The sequence below is a fragment of the Hemibagrus wyckioides genome, linkage group LG13 (genome assembly GCF_019097595.1).
Source record: "Hemibagrus wyckioides isolate EC202008001 linkage group LG13, SWU_Hwy_1.0, whole genome shotgun sequence".
Taxonomy (NCBI): Eukaryota; Metazoa; Chordata; class Actinopteri; order Siluriformes; family Bagridae; genus Hemibagrus; species Hemibagrus wyckioides.
Genome location: NC_080722.1, coordinates 2,902,322 through 2,923,284, shown reverse-complemented (window position 1 = coordinate 2,923,284; position 20,963 = coordinate 2,902,322). Strand labels below are relative to the sequence as shown.

At 40.2% G+C, this 20,963-nt stretch overlaps 2 protein-coding genes across 2 annotated transcripts; both read right to left on the bottom strand.

Moving 5' to 3' along the window:
* Window positions 1–1,370: 1,370 nt before the first annotated feature.
* On the bottom strand, window positions 1,371–5,531 carry LOC131363610 (serine/threonine-protein kinase pim-1-like). Its single transcript, XM_058406326.1, has 8 exons — window positions 5,391–5,531; window positions 5,128–5,269; window positions 4,675–4,769; window positions 3,596–3,637; window positions 2,965–3,328; window positions 2,760–2,876; window positions 2,523–2,622; window positions 1,371–2,298 (listed from the first exon to the last, which is right to left on the bottom strand). Exons 1-8 carry the CDS (start codon window positions 5,529–5,531, stop codon window positions 2,262–2,264), a joined length of 1,038 nt encoding a protein of 345 aa, XP_058262309.1. The 3' UTR covers window positions 1,371–2,261.
* A 791-nt stretch (window positions 5,532–6,322) lies between these two features.
* On the bottom strand, window positions 6,323–20,753 carry LOC131363609 (uncharacterized). Its single transcript, XM_058406325.1, has 18 exons — window positions 19,936–20,753; window positions 19,783–19,830; window positions 19,580–19,694; window positions 19,293–19,359; window positions 18,867–18,939; window positions 17,969–18,075; window positions 17,724–17,862; window positions 17,506–17,568; window positions 17,309–17,423; window positions 16,881–16,977; window positions 16,653–16,755; window positions 16,426–16,566; window positions 14,401–14,542; window positions 14,025–14,116; window positions 6,866–6,972; window positions 6,603–6,741; window positions 6,385–6,447; window positions 6,323–6,337 (listed from the first exon to the last, which is right to left on the bottom strand). Exons 2-18 carry the CDS (start codon window positions 19,822–19,824, stop codon window positions 6,323–6,325), a joined length of 1,620 nt encoding a protein of 539 aa, XP_058262308.1. The 5' UTR covers window positions 19,825–19,830; window positions 19,936–20,753.
* Window positions 20,754–20,963: the final 210 nt, after the last annotated feature.

The window sequence follows — 20,963 nt, the reverse complement described above, 5'->3', positions numbered from 1 at the left end:
AAGCTGAAGCATTAAGAGTTCCTTTCACTGGAACTAAGGGGCCGAGTCCAACCCCTGAAAAACAACACCTGAACTCAATGATCTGGAAGGGTGTCCCAATACTTTTGGCAATAGAGTGTATATATAATTACTATTATTAATATTATTATTATTAACAACTACTAGTTCAGTTTTTATTATGAGTATATTTAACAATGGATTAAAATGCTTTGATCACATTACCTGATCTTTATATGAATTTAATAAACAATAACTTCAAAGATCCACAGTAAAATTGTTTGATCTTTATTGTGAGCACAGAGTAACTTATGCTGACAGCGACATTTTGAAAAATCCATTTTATAGTGAATTTAAAAAAATGCTTTCTGGCATAAATACATTGTCAGATATAATGAGTTGGAAAAGGAATTATTTAAAAGGAGGAGGCGGGTCAGGGCTGTTTTGCCAGCAAATAGGGGGACCAACACGATATTAGGCAGGTATTAAGCTTTTCCATACTTTAATTGATGTCTGGGTGACACAGGGGTATATTGGATAGCACTGTGGTGTTGCACCTCCAGGGTTGAAGGTTTGAGTCCTGGCCTAAGGTCTGTGTTCATATAATTTACATTTTCTCTGCATGCTTGGTGGGTTTCCTCCACCAAGCATGGGGAGAACATGCAAAGTCCTCCCACAGTCCAAAGATACACTAAAGTTTTGGGACACCCCTCCAAATCACTGAATTCAGGTGTTATTTTCAGAGGTTGGACTCCGCCCCTTAGTTCCAGTGAACAGAACTCTTAATGCTTCAGCTTCATACCAAGACAATTTCATACTCCCAACTTTGTGGGAACAGATTGGGGATGACCCCCTCCTGTTCCAACATGACTGAGAGCAAGGTCATGGCCCACACTTGCTGCCCGCTGGTGAAAGTGGCTAATATTAGGAGGATGAAAATATGGTTAATCTTGCTAGCTAACACTGGACTGCATCCTATAAACACTTTTTACTTAAAATATTTAGCACTGTGATGACACAACTCTGGAACGCTAAAGCTTCAGCCGTACATTTAGAAGTGTTATATAAAGAACTTTTTAAGACTTCACTTTTAAGAGATTTTATCCTCTTTGAAATCCAGCTGATTCTCAGGTTCCACTCCCTCAGACCTGGATCTACACGTCAGAGACTGGGTTCTTGCCAGACTGAACTGACCAAACAGACGATTAAACTATTTCCAGCAAGAAGTGGCGGCCAATAAAATGATGATCTAGCCTTGTTTAGTTCTACATTAAATTGACTACTAAAATGACTAGCATGCTAATTCTGATGAATTTAGTTATATGCTAAATGATGAAAGATGCCATCATAAGTTCTGGAGGGGGGGCAGGTTACCATGTGACTAGAGCAGAAAAAATAAAGGATAAATGAAGCTCACAATGTTCCTGTTAACATTTTTAAACATTTTTTATTTTTTATCTTTTTTTAATAGAATTGAAATTCAAACTTTGTATTTTATTTATTTAAATGTATTTTATTTATAATCCGCCCCGTGTATGCACCTCCCATGTAACTATCCAAGTAATGCTTAAGACTGTCGTGATGTCGGAGCTCAGAATCCAGCAGAAAGCCCATTTCTTTCATTTTAGCAGCAGCAGCAGTTTATAGATTCAGATCCCTAATGAGCAAGCCAGTGGCGACAGTGGCGAGGAAAAACTCCCTGAAACTACATGAGGAAGAAACCTCGTGAGGAACCAGACTCAAAAGGAAACCCATCCTCATCTGGGTGCCACCAGAGAATGTGATTATAAATCAATAATCTTCTACGGCTGTAGGCTATGAGGTCAAATAGGACCAGTGGTGGCTCTGATACCCAACAAATCTGCTGCTGCCTAAAGACACAGTCCAGTGGTTTTCCATTAGACTAGCTGAGGTGACGCCTAAACGACCCCAGAAGCAAACATCTGTTTGGCCCATCACAGTGGCAGGAGTGATGTGCAATTGTGTTTCCTGAGAAACACACAACAGCATGACCTTGTGCTTCTACAGTGGAGCACTGAGGCCTTGTGTGGATGCCAGTGATGCTTTCTGGGAGCTTTTAAAGTTTGAAGCAGGCAGAGCGTCAGCTTCTGTTAATCAGCTGGATCGCACCGTTACTGCAGGGGGCTACTGACCAAGACACGCAAGAAGGTCTGATGGAGTCGAGCGGTGGGAGCATGTGGAGGTGGGTCTGGGGCGGGATTAAGCACTTTTATTTTAATTTTTTTTAAAAGGATATTTTTGGATCAGTTAGAAGATCCAGGGTCTTCAGGAGCCTGTGAACTAAAACAAACAATAAAAGTTAGATATAAAAATAGACTAGAAACAATCAGTATGATCTAATTTTAGACTTTGATATAATGATGTGTTCTTAATATAACTCCAAAATATAAATAACAAAATAATATAAATCTGTAAGAGACCTCAGTGTTGATATCTGTAGTCTAGACTATTATAGTGTGTCTTAACTAAGTGTAATGAAGTCTGTTCTGTTCTAACTCTCTTACCTGGACGGTTTCTGTCTAAACCAGCTGTGGTTCGGGATTTCATCGAACGCTGGAGTCTCCATGGGGTTTTTCAGACACATTGATAACAGCTGGCAGCACTCTGTGTTGGCAGTAACGAGACAGAGATTGAAATAAAAATAATATTAATTAACATATTACGAAGCTAAATGTTACAACTTTATTCTACAGGTCAAAATGTGATGCTTCTGAAATGCAAAAATGAAAGGATTTGCTCACCTGGAGAAACAAACTGTGAACACTTCTCAAGCAACTGATTTGAAGATGCAACGTGAACGTTTCCAATGATCATTTGAGCCAGGATTAAACCCAGACTCCAGATGCAAGAAATATATCCTAAATAGAAAAAAAAGAGCGGTCACATGACAGAAATAACCTCCAGTGTACTGGCTTTGAATGTATCCTATATCTTTTCTGAACTGACCCGTCCTGCCGCCTTTTGACACCAAATCGCTGTAGCCAAAGTCTATCAACTTCACTTCCAGCGTGTCCGGATTCACCAGAATATTCTTGGAATGGATGTCGCCATGGAAAACTCCATGGGCAATGCAGTGACCAACAGCTTGAACCACCTGCCGCATGATCTCTCGAGCCACATCTTCCGAGAGACGATTATTTCTCTGCATTCTGCAGAACGTCTGGAGGTCTATGCAGGGGCTGGGTCGCTCCAGCACCAAGACAAAAGAAGTGGACACATCGAGACATTCCAGCAGCTCCACCACATTCTCACAGCGAGGCTGCTTGGACACTATCTCCATTAACTCCACCTCCCGAGGCTTTGTTCCAGGCTAAAATTACAAACAGACATAGTTAGCATGGGTTTGGAGTGAATATGGTTAAACTGTGATAAGCAGAGATTACAATGTCGGTACAACGATTAACAGTCTTCCTCTGATACTAATTATGGAGGATTCAGAAATCTCAATCTTTAATGATGTTCACAGTAATAAATACATGGAAGTACCATATTGGTCTAGATCTGCTCTATAACATGATGGTGATTTACACTTTATTGCATCTCTACAGAATCTCAGTAGTAAAGTAAGGGTACTTACGAATGACTCTTTGACCTTTTTGGTCACATATTTCAAGGCAACCTGTTCACAAAGACAAAACAAATTAGTTCAATAACAATTTAAAACGATCCTCCTGTTCCAAAGTTTACACCCCTTGGCTCGTAATGTATTGTGCTGCCTTCTTGAGCATCAGTGACCGTTTGCACATATTGTAATAGTTGTGTACGAGTCTCTCAGTTGTCCTCTCAGTTGTTGGTAAAATATGCAGAAGATGCTGGAAAAGCAAAGAATGTTCAGGACCTGAAGGATTTTTCTAAAGAAATGTGGGCAGTTTTACTGCTCAGGACAAACAAGGGACTCATGAACACTATCCCAACACATAAAAACAGTTGTTGATTGTCCAACAACACACAGTACTTTAGAATCAAGGGAGTGTAAACTCTTCAACTGGAACGTGTGTCTTGTGAAGATCTGTTATGAGAAATATCTAAGGGCAGAACCACCAAATCCTCTAAGAAATCTTATTTCTTTTACATTATTAACATTTTACAGATTCAGCAAAGGGGATGATGCCTTACACACACCCCTCCTTACATTTTAGGTGCTAGCATGTGGAAACTTTCCAGTGCATTAAAAACTGTGATGTGTGAATTCTACATCCCTGGTGTGTGTTGTGGATAAATTACAAGCTACAGTCATTCAGCTAGTACTTAATCCTATAAAACGGTATTTAGCCTTTTTATTGTTTTCTTCTGTCCTGTATGTAATTTTATTTTTATAATTGTATTCCTAACGAGCCAGTCGGAGACAGCAGTGGCAAGGAAATACTCCCTAAGACACGGGCTGATCCTTTTCACTTACCTATAACAGCATTTTGTATGAAATATAATGCAATGGTTTGAACTTTCAGAACTTTCTGATGCTCATTTTCCAGAGGCCTCATTTATGTTTCCTATATTTTCCCACTTCCAATCAGCTCACATCACTGATTCAGGCACTGTAGTAATTTGTCTAAATTTGTCCAGTCTGACTGTATCTCAGGGAAGTGTGTTAATGCTCTACAATTTCTGTATGGAGTTGATCTGTGGTTATTAACTGTACATGTGCAGACTTCTTACCTGTCTCCCGTCTGCCTTACGCACTCCAGCATAAACGGCGCTGTGGGCTCCTTTTCCCAAAAGCTCTCCCACAATGTACCGTGAATCTAATTCCTCTGTTTCACACACACACACACACACACACACACAGGGTTGGAAGATAAAGATTATATCACAGAGATGTGACAGATTACCCATCATGAAATAAGGGAAAGATTTTGCAACAATCCAGTTTCTCTGGATCAAACTGATCTTTGCAGCTATCTAAGCTCCAGTTATTTCTGTCTCTTACCCAAAGACTTACATCTGGATATACATGTGTAAATCTGTGCTATAGTTTACTTTATAATAAACCACCCTGTGGAACAAATTGTGGTCTACTAGACATTATTTTGTACCATCCTGATCTCTCTCTACCTCTGTAGTTAATTCTGCTGAGTTATATGTTTGCTATCTACACAGCACTGTACATACCTTGGAACTCCTGAGAGGAGCTGGGCGGCTCCAGTTTAATAAAAACAGCAGGAGGAATCACATGGACATCTCTGAGCAGCCGGCAAAGTTTCAGCAGCCACTCGGTTTCTTGTGCCTTCTCTTGAAGCAGATCATAAGAAAGCTACAAGACAAACAGGGAAAGTAAAACACTGATGAAGACTTTGCATTTGTTAACCAGGAGCCTTTTCACAATTATAAATCTTTCTATTTATAATTATAATCTATTTATAAATCTAGTTTACCTTTATAACACTTTGAATCAAGGAGCTGCTGGTGTGCCGAGGCATTGTGAAGATGCTTTTAGCGATTCCTTCACAGTACTCCAGTGCTTGATCAGAAAGTCCAATCTCTGCTAGCTTGAGTGCGTGAAAGTACTTGAACATCTAAGACAGACAGAGTACCGTTAGTTATCAGTACCATGGGTCGTCATTAAATTTGACATAAAAAAAAAAAAAGATAAAAAATATTTCAAACCTGGAAGTGTGGCTGGCCGATCCCTGAGGTCAGAGACATTGCATGCTCATAGACCTCAGATCTCTCCATCATGTCCTGTGGGACTGACTGATATGCACGTAACCTGGTACAACATAAATATGAAGTTAGGAATATAAAAACACACAATCGTGCACACACACACACAAACAACACACACACACACACACACAAAAACATACCGATTATATCCGATCAGGTCAAATGTATCACGTAATCCCAGCTCCATGCGTGCCACCACATAGCAGATGTGTCCTGTAAAGGTCCATCCTACAGAAACTGAAAATGAAAACCAAAAAGTACATGAGGATCAGAGATCTTAATCCAGTCCACTTTATTAGGAACAGCAGTTCATTCATACAATTACAGAAGTCAAGTTTCTGAAATATAGAAACTTGCTTCAACACATACATAAATATACATTGTACTGCTGCTTCCATATGACTGGCTGATGCAGAAGTGTTCAGGTTTTCCTAATAAAGTGGCTAATGAATGTAGTAACATGTTAATTCTAGAAAAATCCTTGTACTGTGGAGTGAATCCATACCGAAATCATCTCCCATTTTAACAATGGCTTTTCGCTTTTCCTCTTCTGTAGCCCCGGAGCATAAAAGACCCGCCAAAGGAATACACCAGTCCTCAAGATCCCTAACACATCCGAGCTGTAGCAGAAAGTGTCACGTTAGTCCACAGGATACTGACAAGAACAACACACTCAGTAAAGGTAGATGCTGAAACCCTCACCTTTCTCCTCACATCCCTGTAGCCCTTGAAGATGACTGGGGCGATTTCAGCCATCATCACTCTCTAGAAAGAAAAACATTTCTATTCATTTATATATGTCCACTATACAAATATTTATTTATTTACACACTTCTTAAAACACACAGCATCTCTGGATATCATCATTTATCCTCCTTAAACAATCCCAGGTGTAGCACATAATGAAATCCAGCACTTACTCCATTTCGTTTATAGAAGAGTTCCATAATCAGCCAGAAGAAATACAATTTCTGTTGATCAGGGTCATTCAGCTGTTGGAAACACTCCTGACTTTTCCCCTGAATAAACCTGATCAGGTCGTCCTTCTGTATCTTATCACTGCAAAAGATGTTTAAAAAAATTAGTTATATAGATCACACACACACACACACACACCAACTGATGACACGTTTCAAAACATCAGTACTAAAATACTGAATTTGTGAGAGGAGCCTCATCTCACCTCATCAGAGAGCCATGAAATGGTAGCTTCTTCTCATTCAGTCCTTTTTCATCCTGAAGTGTACAATCTTCATGCTCAAATGATGTCTTTGCTTCGCTTTTGCAATTCTATGGAACAGCAGCAGATTATATGTTGATTGTTATTTATACAGTTACAGGTGTTTTTTTTATATTTATATTCGTCTTTACAGTTGGGGTTGGGTTTTTTTTGTCATCTGTGGGATTTTACTAACAATCTATAAAACTCTGAATGGTTTATCTTAGTCATCAGTGTATTTCAGTGTACTTGTCATTCCATGCCAAGCTCTTGGTTCAGCTGATGCAGATTTACTATCAATAACAGTCATTAACCACAGCTCAGCTTTTTCCCCCTCACATCACCACTAAATTCGGGAATAATGATGTAGAAGATATAAGTGCAGCCTCTTCTGCTCCGCCTACCCATAAGGTGGACTACAGAAGCCCTATGACGCGAGACCATAGTGGGCACTTGGGAATGTATCCAACCCTAGGATGCAAAATAGCCTAGACGATACAAGGAGCAAACTCCAGACACGAGGTGTGGCTAACAGTGCCTGCAAGTCCCCTACCCTTTTACAGATGTCAAGGCTAAGAGGATAGCCGTTTTCAGGGTCATAAACGTCTTAGTGGTCTTCTAGCAGCCCCTCCAGGACCACTGAAAGGTCCCAAAAGGAGAGGCACAGTCTGTCAGCCACCTGGGACCAAGCAAAAAGTCAGAGACCGGGGGTTCCTTTCAAGAAGGCCCCACGGATGGGTACATTGATGTTAGACTCTCAGAAAGGCGTGTCTGCAGCAATTCCAGCACTGTGCCAACGGAGCAGTGGACTGGGTCCTGCTAGTGCTGATTGCACCAGAAGCAGAATAACCTCCATTCTGTAGGGTACAACCTCCTCATGTAGGGAGCACTAGCATTCAGTATGGTCTCCACAACCTCTGCCAGAGTCTACAAGCTGGTCCCGCTTAGGAACCAAACACAGAGTTTACATATCTCTGGGCAGTGGGAGGAGAATCCCCCCCCCCCCACACACACACACACCTGAGAGAGGAGGTCCCTCCTGACAGGAATCTCCCAGGGAGTTCTGTCCAGGAGGGAGATCAGCTCTGCAAGCCAGATTCGAGCAAGCCAGTGTGAAGCCACCAGCAAAACGCAACCTCAGACCTGGCACACTTCTGGCTAAGGCTCCTGGGAACAGAGCTACTGGAACAAAGGTGTACAGACAGAGTCTCTGTACATCTCTGTCATGTCTATAGCCTGGTGTCACAAGGACACAAGGTGTGGCTAACAGGGCTAACGGAAAGGAATAAGCAGACAAAACTCCAGAGCCTAAGCTCCCCTGAACCCTAGCCCTCGATTAGAATTCCTTTTATTCCCCAAAAGGCTGAGCCAAAGATGCCTCTCTGTAGCAACTAATGCAACTGTTAAATGGTGAATGGCATAGGGCATCTGCTGAGTGTCAAGGAGGCCCAAGTCTATGGCTCACTGAAATTCTAACACTGCCTTGGGGTTTACATCGCAGTCCAGGTCTTTAAGCAGATCAGCCTGGTACACCTGCAAAACCGCCATGGAGTTCAGGGCTGCACTGGCTTGGCCCACTGCATACAGGCTATGTGCCTATGACAGCCAATGCGGCTCTACACGACTTTGACAGCAGTGTGGGATTTCTCCACGCTGCTGAGGAAGGGGAGAGATAGCTGGCAAGCATCTCTTCAACTCTAAGCTACACCATATAACTGTGCATACCCGTGAGAGGTCCATGACTGCTGAATGATCGGCGAAGATTGGGGTAATTGCAAACACAGACCGGTATAACTTCTCTTGTTTCTTTCTAAAATTCTTGATTGCATTGTTTATAATCAACTGTCTGACCATCTCTTGCAGAACAACCTCCATGATCCCAACCTGCCTGGCTTCAAAGCAGCACATTCCACAGAGACTGCCATTATGCAGCATTTGACACTGTAAACCACAAGACTCTTGTCCACCCTCAGGAGTCTTGGAATTCATGGAACAGCATGGGAATGGTTTGCTTCCTACCTGGATGGTCGCTCATATCAGGTAACATGGAGTGGATTGATATCTGCTCCACGCAGACTTTCCACTGCTGTCCCACAAGGCTCAATACTTGGTCCTCTTTTTTTCTCCCTCTACACCCACTCTATTGGCAAAGTTATATCCTCACATGGGTTCTCATACAACTGATATGCCAATGACACCCAACTTATCTTCTCCTTCCCTCCCACATATACCACAGCTTCTGCTCGGATCTCAGCATGTCTTGCGGACATTCCATCTTGGATGACAGCTCATAAGCTGAAACTCAATCCCAGCAAAACTGAACTGCTCGTCATCCCAGGTGATTTAACCCCAGCCCAGGATCTTGCGATCTCTCTGAACAACTCCATGATCTCCCCTTCGAACACTGCTCACAACCTTGGGGTAACCATGGGCAATCCACTGTCCTTTTCCTCCCATGTTATGAATGTCACATGCTCGTGTCAGTTTCTTCTGTACAACATCACAAGGTTTTGGCCATTTGAATCCACACAGGCTACTCAAGTGCTCGTTCAGCACCAAGACTGGACTACTGCAACTCTCTACTGGCAGGTCTTCCCTGAGTGCAATTCGTCCACTGCAAATGATCCAAAATGCAGCTGCATGACTTCAACCTGCCTAAGATCTCTCACACCACTCCACTGCTTTGTTCCCTACACTGGCTTCCAGTAGCTGCATGCATCTGATTCAAAACACTGATGCTTGCCTACAATGCTAAGAATGGACCAGCACCATCTTGCCTCAGAGCTCTTATTACTCCTTGCACTGCACCTTGCTCCCTCCGATCTACTAGCACTGCTCGACTAATCCCACCACTTCTCAGGGTACAAGGTCGGTATACATCTAGACTCTTCTCTGTTCTGGCACAGAGATGTTGGAATGAACTATCCCTAGGTGTCTGTACGGCCGAGTCACTGACTGTCTTCAAACGACAGATGAAGACCTACCTCTTCCTGAAGCACTTAAACTAGCTATATTTAAATAAACTAACTAGCTGACTATAATTAATAATCTAGCTATATACTAGTATATTTTCCCTGTTTGTTTTATGTATTCTTTTATGTTATACGTAAATTTAAAAAAAAAAAGTTTTTAGGCCGATGGTATCGTATGTCTGTGACCTATTAAAATGGCAGAAATGTAAATGAAATCTAATGTAAATGTGTGATTTGAGTGCAGGATTTTCACCCCAGTGTGGAGGTTGGGAAAAAAGGGGAGCTTCCCCCATGGAGGTAGCACATGGCCTAGTCAGGTCTTCAAGTTTAGAATGGACAATGCTAGCCTGCTCATCAGACCAATACAACCGATCTCCAACAGCTCAGAGAATGCTACTGATTGTTCTTCTTCGGGTAGCAACTGAGTGGCAGCCTGCTCATGATTGCCTACATCAAGCTCCTCAAAGGAAGATGCAGCGAATAATAATTTCTCGTTCAGGTCAGGAGAATTCGAAAAGCGAGCTACCAGGGCCAAAGTGGAGACAACTGAGTAAGCAGAGAAGATTAAAGAAAGGGATTCACCCATCTCTTGGTCCATTTCCACCAACACAACCTGCAACCTCCATATTCTGGAGCTGGTTCTTAGCCATCAACAGATGCGGGATTTGACCCAAATTGTTCACGTGCTTGGCTGGATTGCAGCCAAGCGAGAGTAGGGCTTGCAAAGAGTAATCTCTCACAATACACACAATCCTCGGCTCCCTCGAGAGCTGACCGCTAGCCATAATCAAGAAGAAAAGAACCTAGCCTTTATATATTTTCTTTCTCAGGCAATTAGGGCTGCACGATTAATCGAAAAAAGAATCACGATCCCGATTCACACAGAAACGCGATCTTCTTTCTAAATTACGGCGATTCACTTGCATGTACGATATTTCCCTGTATTCAGATGCGGCATTCACATGATTACTTTACAACAATCCAACATGATATATCAGTCAAACACGCCAAAAAATACCAGCCGCCAGACCACACAAACTTCCATAACTCAGACTTTACACGGTGCTTCCCTATACCCCTCAAGTTCCCAGCGGCACAAAGACATAACTAACGCCATCGCTTATCACATCGCTAAAGACATGGCTCCAATAAACACTCAAAATGTTGATCAGTTAGTGTTCTTGGCCAAGAACCTTTAAGTTCTTTAAGTTTAAGTTTGGCCAGTTGGAGTGTACTAAAAGCACAGGTGCTAATTATTTTAATCATTATTGTTAATATTCTATTGTTTATGTTCAACAGCTTACAGCTTTTATGTTACTCACCTTAAGGGATCTAAAATAGGGAAAAGAAACTATTATTTGTTACTTTTAAGTCCAGCACTTTTATTATAACTGAAAGTCCTGTGTAGCACTTTTTTCACTTGAGTGCAATAAATGTTTTGGTTGATAAAATGAGAATCGTGTGAGAGAATCGTGATCTTATTTCCTATGGAGAAAAATCGTGATTCACATTTTAGCAAGAATCGTGCAGTCCTACAGGCAATAAGACAATTGACACCAACAGACACAGAGTGGTTCCTGAAGATAAAAAAGCTGGAGTAATGTGATGAAGATGTTACATATGGCACACTCTGCTTCATCACATGACCTATTTAGCCAATAGATTGGCATGATATCACACTTCCGCAAGGAGTGTTCCCATAGCGTCAAGCCATGACACAGCATCAAGTTTCCTTGAAAGGGAACTGAAGCCTTGAATATCAGCCAAAACCAATCTACATCCCATGTTTTTTAACCTAAGCTTGGGTTTTCAGCCTAACCTTCACAGTTGAACTGTTTCAAACAAAAAACACTTAGACAGTAAAGTATAACACAAACAAATGGAAAACTAGTCATGTCTCTATTTATATATATTACAGTAATACCTTGACTTACGAGTTTAATTCGTTCTGTGACCGAGCTTGTAACTCAATTTCCTCGTATATCAAATTAAATTTCTCCATTAAAATGAATTGAAATGCTATTAATCCGTTCCAGCACCCCAAAACCCACACCAATTCTTTTGTTATGTGTTTTTAAACAAGAAAAACATACTTTATAAATAAATAATGTATAAAAAAGATAATACATAATAAAAGAGAATGTAAAAAAAATAAACTGGTTTTATCAAGTGTATTTACGTTGAAGATCAGACGAAGATGCTAGCGGAGGTGGGAGGAGATAGGCGGAGTTTTTCATTTTGTGCTCTATCGCTTAACTTAACTTACTCGCTACACACTTAATGCTACAATTAATTGCTAAATTTAACTTGCACACTATGCTACACTTTATCGCTAAACTTAATTGCTACTTTAAAAAAAAAAAAATTTCACTTCACTTAATCATCTTCTTCACTGACTTTTGCCTTTTTCTCCACACTTTCCTCGCTTTCACTTGCAGGGCATTTCAATAAAAACCTGTCCAAGCAGGTATGTTTCTTCCTCCCTTTCAAAATGTTTGGAAAATGAGTGAGGCAAGTGTCGTTACACAGCGCCAACGCACGACCTGGAGAGATAACCACGTGAACTGACCGCTCGCTGGGCTACCAAGTGGCAGGTGGCGTAAGCTCGCTCGCTTGTAACTCAGATCTCGGCTCGCACCTTAACGCAAAAAATCGGCCGAGCGACGGCTCGTATCTCGGAAAACTCGCAAGTTGATTCATTCATAAGTCAAGGTTTCACTGTATATCTAAATCTATATAATATCTATTTATATATGTCAATCATATTTCCTTTTCAAAATTCAGCTCCAATTTGTTACAGAATTTGAGATCAGATCTGTTTTCCTCCATATCCCGTCTACCGCTAGCATTTGATTGATACTAATACTTTCTTCAACAAAATATTAGTACTGACTTACAATGCTTACTATGCTAATATACCCATCTTCTGAATGTACGTTCGGAATATACAATTACAGAATACAGTAATACCTCACACATCCACAAGGTTACGTTCCAGGACCCATCACAAATGATGAGGTTTCGCAGATGTGCGTTGGAGTCGCAAAAAATGCTAATAATGTACTGTAAATGCTTATTTTTAGAGTTTAAACCCTAAATATAACCCAGATCATGCTCCCAAAACACTTTAATTTAATTTTTAAAAGGTAGCTTAATACACTACCCTTAAAAAAGAAATAAATGTTTGACGTAAAAATAGAGTACAGTATCGCCTGTAAAAAAAAACAAGGAAAATTTAATATTTTATTTTAAAATTTAAAATTTAATAATTTAATAAATAAGGAGATTACTTATTAACACTTATGGAATACATGTGCATGTTGAACCGAGTACAAGGTGCAGGGAGATGAACCGCGACATCACGAATACAAAGCATCTTAGCTACCAGCCAATCAGCAGCTAGGTAAAACTGTTAACGCTCTGTGATTGGCTACTTCCACCCCTTCCAGCCAATAGCGTGTAGTAATGGCTGTACTGTACGTACGTGAAATCGCCGACGTTCAATATAATTAAAATTTTATTTTATCTATATTGATATTTTGTTGATATTACTTTTATATTTATATTACTAAATTAATAAACTAATTTTTTCTTAAATAATTTCGCATTAAAAAGCATGAAAATGTATAAATGGGCACAAAATTAGCCGTAAACACTTTTGCAGGATTTTTTGGGTCTGTGAAAAATTCGCAGATGCAAATTAGTTAGGTTCCAATGAAAATTTCGAGGATCAGTGAAGCCCTGAATCGTGAGACGCAGATCTGTGAGGCATTACTCTATAGAAATTATAAAATTTCACTTTATATTTCTCCCTAACAAACAAGACAAAGGAAGCAGTGGCAAGGAAAAGCCTGAGACACCTGCTGATCCTTTTCATTTACCTGCAACAGCATTTTGAAAGAAATATAATGCACTGAATTGAACAATAGAATTTTCTGATGGTCATTTTTCTGGTGATAGAGTGGCCTCAGTTATGTTATGGGACTGTAGTAAATTCCCAAAACACAATTACTTGTGAATGAAAACTTCAGAAAACAGACATGGATGAAGATAACGAACCTGACTGCATTTCAGGGAAGTGTGTCAATGCTTTACAATTTTTGTACCAAGATGATTTGTGGTAATTAACTGTATATGTGCAGACTTCTTACCGGTCTCTTATCTGCCTCATCTGTTTCAGCGTAGACGGTGCAGAAGATTCTTTTCCACAACAGATCTCCTACACTGTACCGTGAACCTGACTCTGTTTTACACACACACAGAGCTTTGTTGGATGATGAAGATTATATCACACAGTCGTTATTAAACTATCCTGTCTCAGAATCTGGTTTCTTAAACTTAAGCATCTGGAATATTACAATTATCATTAATCTGAACAGAAAATTTTAAGTAAATTAAATAAGTATCAGAAAGTAAGCTAAAGATACGTCTTCTATAATAATCCAGATCTCTCTCTCTCTCTCCCTCTCTCTCTATAGTTAACGCTGCTGAGTATTGAGTTTGGTGGCTACAAAACACTGTACATACCTTGGAATTTCTCAGACGAGCTGGGCTGCTCCGGGTCAACAGAATCGTTAGGACGAGGTACACGACCTGCTTTGTGCAGCCGGCAAAGTGTCAGCAGCCACTCGGTTTCTTCTGCCTTCTTTTGAAGCAAATTATGAGAAAGCTACAAGACAAACAGGGAAAGTAAAACACTGATGAAGACTTTGCATTTGTTAACCAGGAGCCTTTTCACAATTATAAATCTTAATAATAATAATAATACATTTTATTTATAGGCGCCTTTCTCAACACCCAAGGATACCGAACAATGAGTTACAAAACAAAGCACATAGAAACAATACGACAAAAACAAGCAACAATAACAAAAAAATACAGAAGACTGAGACTGTGTGAGAGGGCAAGTAAGATTTAGGAAGAGTAAGCAAGCTTAAACAGGTGAGACTTGAGTCTAGATTTAAAGACAGACAGAGAGTCAAGGTTACGGATGTCTGGAGGTAAAGAGTTCCAGAGCCAGGGAGCAGAGCAACAGAAAGCCCTCTGCCCCATGGTGGCGAGACGAGCAGAAGGCACAGAAAGTTGAACAGAAGAGGCAGATCTAAGAGAACGAGAGGGAACATGGATATGGAGAAGATCAGACAAGTAAGAAGGGGCAAGATGAATAGCTTTAAAAGTGAGAAGAAGAATCTTAAAGTCTATGCGAAGCTTGACCGGAAGCCAGTGAAGCTGCTGCAGAACCGGAGTGATGTGGTGAAATGAAGGAGTTTTAGTGATGATACGAGCTGCTGAGTTTTGAACCAGTTGAAGTTTAAGAAGAGATTTATGAGAGAGACCAAAAAGAAGGGAGTTACAATAGTCAATACGTGAGGTAACAAGATTGTGAACAAGAATAGCAGGAGCATTCTGTGTAAGGGAAGGACGAAGACGGTTGATATTATGTAGATGGAAATACGCAGACTGGGTAATGTTATTAATATGTGATTGAAATGAGAGTGTACTGTCCAGGAGGACACCCAAACTCTTAACCTGAGTAGAAGGGGAAACAACAGAATTGCCAATAGAGAGGGAGAAGCTATTTATTTTAGATAAAGTTGATTTAGTACCAATTAAAAGAAATTCAGTTTTCCCACTATTTAGTTTGAGGAAGTTGGAAGAGAACCAGGATTTGAGTTCATTAAAGCAGTCAAGAAGAGAGGAAGGAGGGAGGGTAGCATTAGGTTCGCTGGAGTAATAGAGTTGGGTGTCATCCGCATAACAGTGGAAGAGGATACTGTATTTGCGAAAGATATTGCCAAGAGGAAGAAGGTAGATGATGAAAAGAAGAGGTCCAAGGACAGAACCTTGTGGGACTCCAGTGTTAACAGGGGAAGATTTGGAACTAAAAGAGTATAATTTGATGAACTGCGTGCGCTCTGATAGATATGATTTAAACCAGTCAAGGGGGGTGTTAGTAATGCCAATTGAGATAAGAAGGATGGTATGAGAAATGGTATCAAAGGCCGCACTTAGCTCAAGAAGGATAAGAATGGTGACTGAACCAGAATCAGCTGCCATGAGAAGGTCATTAGTAATTTTTAAAAGGGCAGTTTCAGTGCTATGTAAAGGGCGAAAACCAGACTGGAAATGTTCATACAAGTTATTACAAGTTAAATGAGAATGAAGTTGAGAAGCAACTATTTTTTCAAGGATTTTTGAAAGAAAAGGTAAGTTGGAGATAGGGCGGAGATTATTGAAATTACTAGGATCAGCAACAGACTTTTTCAGAATAGGAGTAATAGCGGCAGTTTTAAGTGGGATAGGAACAATTCCAGTAGTAAGAGAGGAGCAAATGATGGCAGAAATAAGAGGAATCAGAGAGGGAAGACAGGCGTTGACCAGAACAGTGGGAAGCGGATCCAGCGAACAAGTAGAAGACTTAGACTTATGTATAAGATCTGAAATATCTGAATTGGTAGGAAACTGGAAAGCGGAGAAAGGATAAGGAATAGGGTAAGATTCAGAAGAACTAGTAAGGGAGGATGGTGAGCCTAAGTGCAGAGACTTACTTACCTTTATAATGTTTTCAATTAAATAGCTGCTGACGTGCCGAGGCATTGTGAAGATGCTTTTAGCGATTCCTTCACAGTACTCGAGTGCTTGATCAGAAAGTCCGTCCTTGGCTAGCTTGAGGGCGTAAAGGTACTTGAATGGCTACGACAGACAGAGTACCGTTAGTTCTCAGAACCATGGTTCCTCGTTAAATTTGACATGGAAAAGAAATGAAGAAAATTTCAAACCTGGAAGTGTGGCTGGCCGATCCCTGAGGTCAGAGACATTGCATGCTCATAGACCTCAGTTCTCTCCATCACATCCTGTGGGGCTGACTGATATACGTGTAACCTGGTACAAAGAGCAAACATATCAGGTTAGGAACATAAAAAGACACAAACACACAAACAACACACACACAAACAACACACACACAAACAACACACACAAACAACACACACACACACACAACGTACAGATTATATCCGATCAGGTCAAATGTATCACGTAATCCCAGCTCCATGCGTGCCACCACATAGCAGATGTGTCCTGCAAAGGCCCATCCTCTGGAAACTGGAAATGAAAAAGAAAAAGCACATGAGGATCAGAGATCTTAATCCAGTCCACTTTATTAGGAACACCAGTTCATTCATACAATTACAGAAATCAAGTTTCTGAAATACAGAAACTTTCTTCAACAACCAAGCAACAGTCTCTGAGATTCTTTCTCCATTCTGATGTTTGCACTGAACATTAATCAAAGCTCTTGACCTGTATCTACATGACTTTATACATTGTGCTGCTGCTTCCATATGACTGTTCAGGTTTTCCTAATAAAGTGGCTAATGAATGTAGTAACATGTTAATTCTAGAAAAATCCTTGTACTGTGGAGTGAATCCATACCGAAATCATCTCCCATTTTAACAATGGCTTTTCGCTTTTCCTCTTCTGTAGCCCTGGAGCATAAAAGACGTGCCAGAGGAATACACCAGTCTGTCAGGTCCTTAGCCGATCCGAGCTGTAGCAGAAAGTGTCACGTTAGTCCACAGGATACTGACAAGAACAACACACTCAGTAAAGGTAGATGCTGAAACCCTCACCTTTCTCCTCACATCCCTGTAGCCCTTGAAGATGACTGGGGCGATTTCAGCCATCATCACTCTCTAGAAAGAAAAACATTTCTATTCATTTATATATGTCCACTATACAAATATTTATTTATTTACACACTTCTTAAAACACACAGCATCTCTGGATATCATCATTTATCCTCCTTAAACAATCCCAGGTGTAGCACATAATGAAATCCAGCACTTACTCCATTTCGTTTATAGAAGAGTTCCATAATCAGCCAGAAGAAATAGAAGGTCTGTTGATCAGGGTCATTCAGCTGTTGGAAACACTCCTGACTTTTCCCCTGAATAAACCTGATCAGGTCGTCCTTCTGTATCTTATCACTGCAAAAGATGTTGGGAAAAACTGAGTTATACAGATCACACACACACACACACACACACACACCACCTGATGACATGCTTCATAACATCAGTACTAAAATCTCACCTCATCAGAGGACCAGGAAATGGTACCTTCTTCTCATTAGGTCCTTTTCCATCTTGAGGTGTACAATATTCACGTACAAACGATGTCTTCACCACGCTTTTGCAATTCTGTGGAACAGCAGCAGATGATATGTTGACTGTTATTTATACGGTTACGGGTGTTTTTTAGTTTTATATCCGTCTCTACAGTTTGGTCATCTGTGGCTTTTTGAAGATTTTGAGAATGCAGGCTCAGTAAATCTCACTAAATGATGTATTTAAACATGTTGTAGCTGTTTCTATGCCAAATAAATGTGAATAAATACATTTAAAAATAAGAAACACAGTTAAACTGCAATCACACCAATAATTCATTCCAGAAAATAGGAAATACAGAAGGAACAAAGTTCATTTACTGAAAGATTCAGAATTTGATATCAGATCTGATTTCTTCCATATCCCATCCACCATTTTGTTTTTTGCTGCCATTTGTTCGATACTGATACTTTCTCTAACTAAATATTTGTACTGACTTGTGTGCACAGTCCTATACTCATCTTCTGAATGTACTTTCTGAATATACAATTTCAGAATATAAAAGTTATAAAATATATATTTATATTAATCCCTAAAAACCAGGCAGAGGCAGCAGTGGCAAGGAGAAACTCCCTGAGACACAAGCTAAACCTGTTCATTTACCTGCAGCAGCATTTTGTATGAAATATAATGCACTGGTTTGAAAAATTGAATTTTCTGATGTTCATACAGAGGCCTCATTTCTGTAGAATATATAAATCTTTTACAAAGACAGTAAAAATGTTTAACTATCAGGTGGCATATTATATTAGTGACATTCGGGAGGTGCTTATAGGGGTTTATGGGGTGTGTAGGTTGTTTTTAATGGGTTTAAAATTTCAAACCTGAAAGCATGGCTGGCCGATCCGTGAGGTCAGAGACAATGAGTTATTTAGGACTGACCCTTGTTTGAATAACCTGGCAGAAAGAGCAAACATATCAAGTTAGGAAAATAAACACACACACACACACACATACACACACAAACACACACACACACAAGCACACACAAACAATCACACACAAACACAATCACAATCACACACACACACACACACACAAACACAATCACACACACACAAACACACACACACACACACACACACACACAAACACAATCACACACACACAAACACACACACACACACAAACACAATCACACACACACACACACACACAAACACAATCACACACACACACACACACAAACACAATCACACACACACACACAAACATACATAAACAGACACAAACACACACACACCCCTTACCATTGATTTCCAACCAGGCCGAATTGTCTGGGTGCATAGATATTCCCTGCATTGAAACATCTGACACCTGAAGATGAAAACCAAACAAGCTTGTGAGGATCAGAGACCTCAATCCAGTCCACTTTATTAGGAACACCAGTTCATAAAATTACAATAATCGTGTTGCTGAAATACAGAAACTTGCTTCGACAACCAAACAACAGTCAGGTGTTCCTAATAAATTGGACAGTGAATGTAGCAACATGTTAATTCCATAAAAATCTTTGTACTCTAGAGTGAATCCCTACCGAAATCGACTTCCTTTTTAACAACGGCTTTGCGCCGTTCATTCTCAGCGGGGACGGTGTGTAAAAGTCTGGCCAGAGGAACACACCAGCGCTCCTGGTTCATAACACGTCCGAGCTGCAGCAGAAAGTGACACGTTATTCCACGTGATCCTGACAAAAACAACACACACTGTACAGGTAGATGCTGACGCTCTAACACTCACCTGTCTCGTCAAGTTGTTCCTTAAGAGAATTGTAGCAATCATTACTGTCTGTAAAGAAAAGATATATTCATCAAGCACATCTGTTCTAGAGATACCGTCTCCACACACTGGTCTTCATGTATTTCTAATCTGTGGTTTGCTCAGTGTACTTACAGAGTTCACCTTTCAGTTTTAACAGCAGAAATCTCCCTCTACTGAACAATGGAGTCCTTAAAGCAGAAAATGAGCAAATCTTCAGCAGCTGAAAAAAAGACCTGCTTCTTCTCCATGACATCACAGAACCTGATTCCAATTCTGTTGTGATGTCACTCCACAGCTGCTGCAACACCAACACTGTCCTTCTTATAACTACAGAAATACAATAAATAACTCAACTAATCAGTGTTATTAAACACAAACAAGGCTCAGTGTACCACATTACAGAGTCTCCTGAGGATAAACACACTTACTGTCCACTTTATTAGGAACACCTGTCCATTCATGCAGTTATCTAATCAGCCAATCATGTGGCAGCAGGGAACTGTATAAAATCATGTAGATACCCGAAACAGGTCCAATGACCTGGCCCCTTTGTATCTATTTCCTGTCTCTATTTCACTGACTAAATTCCCCACACTCTTAGGATTCATTTCACAGTGTAATTTAACCCAAAATGACAAATTCAGACATTTTCCAAGCCTTAAACAAATAACTTTTCCTGATTTTGGAAACATCATTAACATCACATGATCTGGGTAAACCTTATACATTTATACAAACTCTTCCTCTAAAAGGTAACTCACTCACAACTTTTTACAATAATTATAAAGAAATGTTTTCCATAGCCTTTAGTGGAATATGGTTCCCTGCAGACAGGAAATAATTTCACAATGGCAGTGGGGTATTTTTCTCTATGGCAGCATGTAGGAATCTTCCAGTTGGCTGTCTTCTTGTGTTAAAGAACATCATCTCCTCCAGGCTTCCTCCTTCATTGGCCATCTATAAACAAAAAGTAAAGAAAAAAATAAAACCTGCAGTTGATAAGATTAATAATTCAACACATCATGCAGAAACTCCATCTCTCTAACAAGTCTATTTCACATGTAGAGATGTGTAGAACTACAGTGAAACTAATAATGCTACTGTAACTGCCATTCCATTGACCTGCCTTGTAATGAAATTTGGATCAAGCAGTATACAGT